At 27.8% G+C, this 12,575-nt stretch overlaps 1 protein-coding gene across 5 annotated transcripts in view; it reads left to right on the top strand.

Moving 5' to 3' along the window:
* The window catches only part of LOC145252570 (lysine-specific demethylase 5A-like), a 123,297-nt gene that overhangs the window by 8,783 nt on the left and 101,939 nt on the right, over positions 1-12,575 (top strand). For all 5 annotated transcript variants that reach the window (XM_080112189.1, XM_080112192.1, XM_080112188.1 and 2 more), the window contains exons 3-4: positions 3,737-3,796; positions 8,801-8,863. In XM_080112189.1, the coding sequence (XP_079968315.1) occupies positions 3,737-3,796; positions 8,801-8,863 (123 nt within the window). The remainder of the gene's footprint in view (positions 1-3,736; positions 3,797-8,800; positions 8,864-12,575) is intronic.

The following is a 12,575-nucleotide window of genomic DNA, read 5'->3' as shown; positions in this document are numbered from 1 at the left end:
GGTGCAAGTTCTGACTTGCATTAAAAAATATTTAAAAAAAATTAATTGCTATTTTGATATTATAATTTGGACTTGTTTTTAAATTAGTTTATTTCATGTAGATTTTTTACTTTTGAAAAATCTCTTCAGAATTTCATTGATTTTTTTTTTCTTATGCTTAAAGAGATTCTTTGTTTTGAGTCGAAATTGGAATTATTTATTTTTAGAAATAATGGAGTAATTTATATGAATCGTTTTCTTTCTGTTTATAACAAATCTTTTATAGAATTTACATAAGAATTATGCTACTCCAGTCCAGCATGAAATGGGCCACAAATGATTATCCTTATTTTTTTCCAACTTAGTTTTTCCCAGAGTTTGATGCTTCCATTATGGATTGCATCAGGCATTGTCTTTATGATATGGTCATTGAAACTCGTTCAATCAATGTGCGAACATTTTTCCACTATCAAAACTTTTGCTGATTTTTACAGCAAAAACTAGTGTGTGATATTCTTGAAGTAAGAAAGCCATATAAGTGTAATTGTAAAGGTCTTTTTAAATTTATTGATGGGGAAACAAGATTTTTCTTAAGTGGTTGTGGGTGAAGTAGGCCATCCTATGTTTTTATTTCTAGCAGGAGAGTGGTATATAACTTCAGAACTGGATAATGATCATTTTGGAATATTCCAGGTGTTTCTATGTCTAAATATTGTATTTCAGTTTGTTTCACATTTGTGACTTGATGAATTGGTTGATGTAACATCTGCGATGAATATGTGCCCTGTGTTACTAAGTGGTACTGATCTTTAACATGAATTTTGTTAAAAAAAAATGCAAAAGTAATTTTATCTAATATAATACCCATGTGTTGAAAATACTTAATACTTTTTAGTGATTTTTAAACTCTTTAGTATAGGTGACCCTATTTCAAGATATTTTATACATTTTAGTACTATAATGCATTATCTTTATTTGACTGAATACTGAGAACCCATTTGCTACCCCTGAGCACATGTCCTCTTTTGTACAGGCAGTTTGGGGGAAGTTATCGAATATTAAAGAAAATGCCAAAAGTTGGTCCATTTCACCCCGATTGTCTATTAATAACCAAAAATATATTGATCATTATTTTAAAAAAATTTAAATGGATGATAATTATTCTAAAGACTATTTTAATTATATGCACGTTTGTATTTAGTTCATTCTTTATTTCCAGATATTATTTAATAATACACGTTAGAAATTTTATCTTTTATCACAATATTAAATTAGTAAATTTTTACATTTGTATAAAGAAAATTTAAAATGTACAAAAGTTTTTTTTTTTTTTTTTTTTTTTTTAAACAATCAAAATCTGTTACCCATTAAGTATAAAACAAACATTTGTATATAATGTTCATTTTTTAAAACTGTTTTACTACTTGTTTTATTCATAAAATTGTTTTCATATGAAATGTTATAAATTCAGTTTTGTTATACTTGATGGCTTACATTCAAAAGCCAAGTTTGGATATTAATGTTAGAGAAAAACGTAAGTTCTTAATGTAACAAAAAGTATCTGTTACATGTGAAATTGAAAAAATAATTGAGATGTTTATGTAATTTTCTTGTTTTAGAAATTGCTTCTTTCACTTCTATTTATCAATGTAAGCTCCTTCCCTTATGTAACAAAATCGACCCCCCCCATCCAAGTCACTGATTTGTAACGTGTCTGGCTAATAGTTAACTGATTTCATGTTTGTACATTAGCTTTTTATACAAATATGAAGCTGTTTCATGAAACTTTGCATAGTATGGAAGCTTTTAATTGCTGTTTGTCTGTCATGCATGCTTCTCTTGGATTACTCCTTTTGCCTGTTTTCATGACCTTTTTTAGTAACTGTTAGTAACATAACTTTCTTGTACTATTGGCCATCCATAGATCTAAAGTAGAGACACACACGCACACATACGGATCTTGTCATGGGTGATGTTTATGCAATTTTATTGGATGCTCTTTGACAGCCTATAAAACTGCCCTTTCAGGGTCATGGAAACGACTGTCTATTGACATTTCTGGATATCTTTTTTAACCTAACTTTGTTTTATTTAGCAATTATTTCTTTAAAGTGCTTTAAAAAATTATTTACTTGTTCGAATTTGCTTTAAATGTTATGAAGGTGTGGTCAACAAATATGAAATAATTTCCCTTTAAAATATTATACTGAAAGCTTTTTAAAACAAACGTTTCTCATTTATTTATTTTGCATTTATATTTTAAGACTTATTAAATGGAAATTTTTCAATAATGTTCGAATATAAAAAGAAATTAGATTTTGATTATATATGAAACTCTTAACCAACGAAATTTTTATTATTAAACTTTCCTGAAATAGTTTGATATTTCATGTTTTGGGCAGCATTTTTTTTTTTTTCTTGTATCTTAGTATATTGTATTTCTGAATTGTAAAGTTCATCTATTTTTAACATTTAATTTGTATTGGATATTGAAAATGAAGTTTTTTTTTTTTTTTTTTTTTTTTTAAACATTTTAGTAATTTATTTTTAGTATTTTTTTTTTGTGATAAGCTATTTTGAAATGTATTTCTAATGAGAAAATATTTCTTAAATTTCAGAAATTCAGATATAAGAATTACCAGTTTATTTTTGTGATCAATAAATATTTGTATTTCATTTTTAGTTAAAGCTAATTTCAAATCAGCATCATATTTATAGTCCATAAAATCATACTCTGTTATGTATGACTTAAACGTTGGATTTTTTTTTATTCTGCTCTGATGCACATGAATTTTTGTGTTATAGAAAATGTACTTTTATTTTTTTATGACTAATATGTATTTAAAATATATTAAACTGCGATTGTTTTTATTCCTATATCCATGTATATTTTATGTAGCCCCAAAAATGATTTTTTTTTCTTTTAACAAGTTGAATGCATTTCAAACTTATGTTATTTGATGATAAATGTATTTTTTACCGTTTCAACATTATAATTAATATGAATAAGGATTATAAAAATTTGTTTACCTGAAAACTTTAATTTCTCACAAGCTATTAATTTTTAACACTTTCTATTCATGTACAATGCTGTAGTCTTTATTTTGATTATAAAAAATATTCAAGGTCCTTCTGTATAAGTAATAAACTAAATTTTAAATTTCTTTAAAGTTTTATTTTTTCATTACATTGTATTCATATCTGATTATTTTTTAACATAAAATATTCATAGTAACAAATAGAACAAAATTTCTTAATAATATTCACACAGGCATAATTTCTTTTTTATATCAATTTTTAGAGACTCCAATAATCATGAAATTTTAGAATATCAAATTTCAAGTGGATTTTTTTTCTTTTTTAAATTAATGTGTTTATTAATGACTTGTTCATCTGTATTAAACTATCATAGCACAAAACCCATGATATGGATATGTGAAGGTTTCTTGAACCTTAATTCCAGTGCTTCATGCAACTAAGAATTAAATGTAGTGAACTTTTTGTGATGCCATAGGAAAACCGTGTAGGCTGTAATCGTATCATTTATTTAAAAATACTTGTTTTAACCCATATTTTACAAGTTGTGACTTCACCTCCAAAAAATTGGCTTAATATTTTTTTTATATAGTGTGATAATAAAGGAACCCAAATTTCCAACCTACTTTTATTTTAATTAAATCCCAAATTTGCTGATTTTTTTATTTTATATTTTGTTAAATTAAATTTTTTAATTATTTAAAAAAAAATTTCTTTTCAGGCCAAATCAAGAATAAAGCTAAATTTCCTTGATCAACTCGCTAGGTTTTGGGAATTGCAGGTAAGTTAATTATTTAATATTATTATTTTTTGCCCAAATAATTTTGTAGCCTTATTTTCAATGGTTTGAATTTCAATCACAAGATTTTTACAATATTATTTTTACAAACCTTTCGTCTTCTGACGATACATTAAACAGAAGCATACTATTATTACATTTGGACTAGAAGCTTTGCCAACAAATATCATTTTATGCTTTCAATGAAATCTAGGCATGAGACTCCCTCCCCCATTTTTTTTTTTTTTTTTTTTTTTTAAGGAATCCATTATAGTAATATTGGAATAGTTGACAGAATCATCTATGTGCATAAAAGTATTTAAAAATTGTAAAATTTTAATGTTAGCAATTAGACATGAATAAATGTTATCCAAATATCGTTTGAGTATTTTGAGGCTTGTTTACAGGAAATATGGGTACAATCTTGCATTTAAAAATTCAAATTTTTCAATTTTGTATTAAATTTGATCCATAGTAATTAGACATCAGACTCCCTCAGACTTAAGCCTTAAATTTTAGACATTTTTTATAATCAAATTGTTTAATGGATTTTGTTCAAAATTGGAATAAGAATTCTAGACGTAAGGGTTATAAGCCTTGTATCTTGATTTAATCTATGTAAAAGGACATAAAAGTGGTGCAAAATCATTGTTTTGGAAATTTATTTTACTTGTCCTGGTATTAAATATCATTTTGCTTATATCTGATGTAAACTCCAAAACCATTGAATTCATTTTTCAGAAATTTGAAACCAATTCTATGCATAACAGCTGGTCTCCGTTTTTTTTTTTTGTTTTTTTTTTTTTACAATAATACTATAGTTCTAGCATTAATGACTGATATCTATAAACATCAGAAATAACATTTTGCTTTCAAAATATGACTAAAAATGGTAATTTGGGATTGTAGAACTGGAGCAGACATGCAGAGGTTCATATCCATTCTCCATGCAATGGCCATGTAGACACGCACACATAAGTGGTGAGGATTTCTCTAGATCTGAAGATTCACCCAGTCTGATAATGCAAAATTCATTGAGACAATTACATGCATGGATACTTTCAATGTCCAACTTTTCATTCTTTCATTTTCTTATGGTTTACTTTGGCTTTTTATCTTAACATAATTTTTATATATATATATATATATATATATATATATATATATATATTATATCCCACACTATACTTCTGATTTATTAGCCTTTGCTAATGTTTGAGAGGTGAAGAAAAATTGATTATTTTGTTCATGTGTCACTATAAATGTCTTATTTTCATTATCAATTATAAAAATAAATTCTTCAGTTTTCTGTGGTGTGGAGAGAGTAGGTTCATGCCTTTTTTCAAAGGCATTAGTGCAAATGTAAATAAACCTGATTAGAAATGTAATCCAGTTAATTTTGTCCACTCACAATTATGCCTGTAGCATAAAATCATTAATGTGTTATAATTATTTACTAAGCTTAGCTTTAGTAGATATCACATGTGACACCCAGTGAGTATTAAGCTCACTTATTTAGTAAAGATTTGGGAAATCAGCTTCTTAATTATTACTACACAGTAAAATCTTCTAAAATACTTAGATAAATATGATGTACATGTCTGATGTTTATTTTTGTATGTCCACACATCTCTAAGACCATTTATTGAACTGTCATGCTTCAATTTGAAATATTTGTTATTTAGTGCAGATTGAATTGACACATCTTAAGAAGGCCAATTCTTTTTCATTCCTTCATTTAGCAGCCATTTTGCATGCGTTGCCAAATTTGTTAAAACAAATTAATTTTTTTTCATCACAGTTACAGTATTTATATAAGGAATTTAAGAATTGTTATTGGTCAAATGAGATTTTTAATCCTTAAGACATCCTGGTGCTCAACATCAAAATAAGAATATCTTTTAATATATTGTCTTTTCAGATATTTCATAATCAATTATTCCATTTCAACTTTTAATGAATAAAAATTAATAGGATCAACATATTTTGTGCTAAGACAATTCTGACTGAACAAAGCGTTGATCTGTTTTGGAATTTTTTTGATGAGAATTGATATCTTCGTTATTATATTTTCACATTTCAACTGTTTATGTTTAATTTTCAAATTTAGGAATCTTTGTTACAATTGAGGTAAATCTCTTTTGCACCTTTTCCTTGTCACTACAAAGAGAAGAAAGGTGTATGTGGATGAACAGACATGCTTCTCTGTTTCCTCCATTCCGCACTTCCTTCTTCTTTCCTTGAGACAAGATGTGAGCAGATAATAGACGTCAGTTTACTTTTTTCCCTGATTTGCATTGAAGGCGTGACCTTGAAAATGGATACTGTAAAACACCAAGGAAATTATAAGAGGCCACAGTCCAAATAACATCTGACATTTTTAAAGGATTTAATAAAACAGCAGTTGAAGAAAGGTTTTCATATTGTTAGCCTCGAGACCTGCTCTATGACAAATTTCGATCTACTTGCTAATCGGAATTGAAGACAAAATTCAGATTTCAACGGACATTAAGCTTACTTAGTACCAGTGGTTTATTGACATCTTTTGATTAATTATTCACAAGATGAATAAAACTACCTTGCTGCCATCTGTCCCTACACACATGCATTAGTCAAAGAAATGTTTCTTTTCAGATTACATGCATCACATTGTTTTCTCTACTCCTCTTTACTTGCGGATTCTTTTACAAAATAAAACCTTTGTCAGTTTTATATCCTTATTTGTGCTTCCTTCATTAAATCATATTTTGGAGAGGGTATCCGTTTCTGCCCAATAGATACCTAACACAATCAAGGACTCTTTACTGCCTAGATTACCGATGCTATTGTTCGGACCTCAATAAAAAAAACTCAGTCATGCACGTGTTAAACTTTTCAAAGGTGAAAAAGTTCAGTTGTTTGTGACAACTGTTGAATTTTAAGCTGAACCATTTATTTAATCCACAAAGGTAAATCGTCTTTGTTCTGTCAACTATAACTGGTACAAATGTTATATTATTCTTGGTTAGTATTGTTTGTAGTAAAAACAAAATTAAAACCTTGTTTCTTATGTTTTCATTATACATGCACAAATACTTAGTTATACATAATATATAGGTCAAATTCTCATAAATATTTTATCAGATTTTAAAATCCTTCATTCGTTTGTTTCTGAATTTATATTCTTAAAATGGGTGCTAATTTTTGATTGGTTAGGTAATTTATTAGGAAAAAGATAATTGTGTGGAAGATTAAACCCTACAAATTCATCCCAATAATTATTCGGTAGCTTTTAATTAACATAATTGTTTCTTTGATACAAGTTTCTGCCTTTTCAAAATAGCATTGATTTTCTATGTTTCTTTCTTTTTTTTAATAGTTTAAATAATTTTTTTCTTGCATCTCTAGTTTCTATGCACATTAGTTTTTGTTTTAAATTTATATAATATATGTTTTAAATCTATATAATTATAAAACTCAAATGACTTTGTAACGGTGTTGTAACCCCACATCTGCTTAGCGACTTCCGGTTGCGCATGCATACATAAACATAACACCATAACAACAAAAACAAATGAACACAAATCGCTACTTTTGCAGAATTTGACCTGTGCACTGAAATATTAATGTTATTATTTAGAAATTATTATTTAGCATGGGAAGGGTGGGGATGTTTTGCAACTATTCTGTATTACAACTATACTGTCGCAATTTTCTTACAAATAAATTAACTTTGACCCGTTAACAACCATAAGAACAATTTACAATAGCGATTTTCCCCACCACCTTCCTTTTTTTTTTTTTTTTTTTTTTTTTTTTTTTAATTTATTCCCTATTTTTTAATACACCTTTCTTAAAAACATAAATTTTCTTTTACATTACCAACATAAATAACCCCGAAAATGTTTTTTTAATTTGCATTATAAATAAATAATCAATGCGACAATAAAACATTGTTTGCTGTATATGTTTTTAACGTCCTAATTTATTTTTGCGTTTAAATTATCCAAATAAACAATTGTTAATACTTTCTGCTTTTTTTTTTTACGTTTCCGTATTACGTTTGTTATTTTAATGCAATTTTCCTACAAATAAATGTACTTTAACCCGTTGACAACCATAAGAGCATTTTACAACGGCGCCTTCCATTTTTTCTTTTTCTTTTGTTTTTTTAATTTATTCTCCACTTTTTTAAATACACCTTTCTTAAAAACATTCATATATTTTCTTCTACACTACCAACATAAATAACCCCGAAAATGTTTTTTTTTTTTTTTTTTTTTTTTTTTTTTTTTTTTTTTTTTGAAAATTTGCGTTGCAAATAATCAACGTGACAATAAAACATTGTTTTACTGTGTACGTTTTCAGCGTCCCAATTGTTTTTGTTTTTTTTTCGCATTGAAGTTATCCAAAGAATTGGTAATACTTTTTTTTTTTTTTTTTTTTTACATCGTTAATTTCCACATTGTCTTAATTAGTTTTATTGACCTTATTATAAACACATATAAATTAAATATTTGACCCAATGGGTCATGAATGTTTGTTTAAAATAAATGAATAAAAGTTACATTTTATTTTCATTTTCTATTTAAAAAGCCATTCTTAACATGGGGAGAGTGTTTTTAATTATTCTGTACTTTCAACTAACAATTTCATTTAAAAGCTATATCAAAATTTGAATTTAACTTAGAGTATTATGGTATCTGTTCAGTGCACATTTACCTATAAGTATGGCAAACCACTTATAATTCAATAGATGTAAGTTTTTATTTTTCAAAAATAAAAAATTATAAACAGAACAACTAATAGAAATGTTTTATGTCACAAAACTATTTTCTTTACGTTACAAGTGTCACGCTTATACATGAATTCTATAGTTAATATAACATACTGACCCAACGGGCCACAGGTGGACAAGTATATATATCTAAATATTTCTAATATTACCAAAAAACTTTTATTGTTCACCTAATATTTAACCTTTCATTAAGCAAGATTTAATATTCATATCTTTTGATTTTTATACAGGGCTGCTCTCTCAGAATTCCTCATGTCGAGAGAAAATTATTGGATTTGTTTATACTTTATAAGGTTAGTAATATTGGTTTCATTATAATTGTGTTATACATTGTTTTTTATATTCCAGTCTTGAAATGAGTTTGAAACTCATTGTGGAAACTATTATAGATTAGTGATTTGTCACTCAGAAAGGAACTGGGACCCTCCATACAGTGAGGAAACATGTAGACAGGGAATATAAATGGAGCACTTTAATTGAATAATGGCTGAGCTGTTAAAAACTGAAACTGCCACCAATTTTTTGTTGATTCTTAATAATAATAATTATAATAATTGATAATCCAATCCAATGGAAAATCTCTGATTTTAAAAAACTGGAAATGTTTAATGAAATCTGGATGACATCACTGAAGATGCATCTTGTAACATGAAAATGGATATTACAAAGGGAAAATAGTCTTTTAAAAGCTTTATTTTTCTTTAATATCTAAAAAAAAAAAAAAAAAAATTTTTTATACGTATTTAATAAAGTTCTTATGTAAATATCATTCATTATAGCTTAAGGCAAGAAGAGGATTTTAAAGTTAAATGTAGGTATGTGTTTTGGGTTCAGCTTCAAAAATCATGAAGTTACTAAATTTGTTTATTTTGAGCATGTCAGGAAAAGACTTGAATTATATTTTAGTTGCATTCTGAATTTTAATGAAAAGGCATTTAAAGTGACGTCTTGCTAAGTAGAGGAACTAAAACACTTCATGCCTTCTTTGAAGATTACTTGTTTTGGCTCCTGGAGCAATTGGGCCGACTTCATCCACATAATTTATTGCATCCTAAACGAATGCTGATCAGACACAATGGTTCACCACAATAGCAGACAAGTGTTAACCAATCACCATTCCAAATAAAGGCAAGGGCGCAGGATCAGCTCAGTATCCTGTTTTACCATTCTGAGCCAGGTTTTCAGCTGACCTCCGCATCATTTTTTAACTTTGAGGAGAAACTACTTCAGTAACTCTTCTGAAGATTGAGCATCAGCATAAATTTCAATGTTGTTGCTGATCTATGTTGCATGATGCACATTTGTATTGTCTTGTTGAAATGAACAAAACTTACTTGCAGTAAAGTTGTCTTTATGGTGCAACCATTCAGCACATGTTCAAAGTTCTAAATGAAAATCATAGACTTTATAAATTATTTTCATATGGTACACACTTTTCCTCAACCTATTAATATCTTGTAATAAGTAAAATTTGAAATTAAAAAGAAACACCCAGAAGATGTTTTTTTCCGTTATTGGAATACACAGATTCTAAAAGTGTGTCAAAATTTAAATATTAATTCCCAAAACTTAACCTATTTGAAATAAAATGCTTATCAGACTGTAATCTTCTTGAGTGTACTTTTTTGGAATATGCAAAGTGATTTTAATTTTTTAATTGTGCTAAAACTGTTATAAAAATAATCTAAAGGCAAATTAGTGTTTATATTTTTCTGCCGGAAGCATTTAAGCTGTAATTAAAATAAACAAACTTTCAATAATTAGTTAGTAAAAATATTTAGGCAAAAATTAATAAATTTGATTTGATTGCAGTTTAAAGAAATGAGTTTTCTGTCCAATATAATGGACAAGTTTCAAAGAAACCTATTCATACAAATATTACATTGTTTTGAGATTGGTGCATGTAAGGGAGAGGTTTTTTTCAAACCAGACTACAAATGCATCTTTTCATACATGAGCATCTGCTCAAATATGATTTTAAAGCGAATTAAAATTATTTTTTATTCAAAAGTTCAAATGTTTCCAAATTACTGTAAATTTTTGAAGGTTATAAACAAGTTTCTTTTTTTTTTCCTTTTAAAATAACAAAACATTAAAATAATTTGTTTACAATGGAAATGAAATGCACTAGTTGTAGTATTTTATGCTACTGTATTTTTTATCTAATGTATTAATGTTTCATTTTTTATCTAATGTGTTTCTAACAAAATACAATGAAGTTCAGATTAAAATCTGAATATTTAAATCTTTGCTTAGATGTTCTCCTGACTAAGCTAGTTCAGCTTGCTATATTATTTATAATGCTAACATTATATTTGCACTGATGGCTGCTTAGGTCATTGTTTAAAATTGTATCTATTGTTAAAAATCTTCAGGCTGAGAAAAAACTTTTTAATGAAATTCAGACAAAAAAAAAAAAATTTAAGAACATGGACCAGTATTCTGCAGAACAAAACTGGTTAACTAGAATCCAACATTGATTTTTATAAGAAAGCTATTAACTACAAATTTGCTTTACATTATAGATGTGTTAACAATTGAATAAAATTGAATTAAATAAAGATGACCGAAAGTACCATCTGAACATAAGAAAACAACCAAGATTTTAAAATGTATTTCATACATAGATGCTGGCTGTTTGTCGGATGAACTTCCTGTCTCAGCTGGAGTGCTGCAGGGAAGTTTTATTGCATCAACGTTATTTTTTTTGAATGGAAAGTGCAGCATCTCATTTTAATTCTAACGACTTGACTGTTCCCAAGCTCTTATGCTGATGACACAGAAATTTATATGTCACACCCAGACACTTACATACCGTTAGTACACCTGCAGTTGCTAGTGTTTTTGCGTCTTAAGGCAACAAAAACAGTTGTGCTATTGTCCTCTAGATATGTCTCCTGTTCCTTGTTATAGCATTCGTTTCCAAAACATTGGTGCCATTCTCGAAATGTCATATCTATCTGGGAGTAATAATATTATCTCTGGTTTGATGATCACTTGTCTTACATACCCAATAGGGTGCATAGGAGCTTTATGTAGTGTGTATCCAAATATCAAATTCCCCATGAATGTCATTTGCTGACTAGGCTTTACAAGGCAATGATTTGTCACCACTTGGAATACAGTATTTGCCAGAGTTGGCAAGGCATCGTACCATCAGATATATACTTGCTGCAATCCTGTTCCTCCTGGAGTATATGATTTGCTTGGATTAGATCTACTGTTGTCTACTTACCGGAATGTAACAGTTGCTTCTGTTGGCTATAGATCATTTCATGGTTCTTGCCTCACCGCAATGCTTAAATACCACCCTGTGCTGCGGCTGCACAGACCAAAGCTGTGTGATAGGAATTCACATGAAACTCTGCATGATCACAATGGTGTTTGCTCAGATCTCCTTTTACATTGTATTCTGCAGTTCTGAACGTGCTGCCTCAATTGTGTGGCTGAACATATATCACTTTCACATTTTCAGAGTTCTGTACTGAGTAATTATTGTGATATTCCTAAGTTTTATGCATTCCTTAATTAGCTTAGTAGTCTGTCTATTGTTAACAATTTTATTACCATGGCTTAATAAAGGGGAAAAAAAAATTATAAAACTACTTTACAAGTTTCTGTGGGTTTTCTTTTTCTTGTGACTACAAGAATTGAATTAATATTTTGAATTTTTTACTATTAGTTGATTATTTATTGAAATTAAACTGGTGATAGCAAAGAATTATTAAAAAAATTACAATCCTATCTTTTAAAAATATATAATTATGAAATTAAGTCAACTCTAAAGTGTTTTATTCGTAAGCACATAGTTATTTTAATATTGTTTTAATTGTTGGGAGTTCTAGATGAATTATTTTTTGGCTGTTTGAAATTTGAAAATAATTTGGAAGCATTTAATCTGTCAAATAGTCACTTAAACTGGCTTTAAAATTATCAAACCCTTACTTGTTGAAAGTTTTGGAATCTATTTCAATCCAATATTATATCTATTGAAATATTACCATA

The sequence above is a fragment of the Euprymna scolopes genome, chromosome 29 (assembly GCF_053919585.1).
Source record: "Euprymna scolopes isolate OS-2025 chromosome 29, ASM5391958v1, whole genome shotgun sequence".
Classification (NCBI taxonomy): domain Eukaryota; kingdom Metazoa; phylum Mollusca; class Cephalopoda; order Sepiida; family Sepiolidae; genus Euprymna; species Euprymna scolopes.
This window is presented reverse-complemented; position numbering and strand designations above follow the sequence as displayed.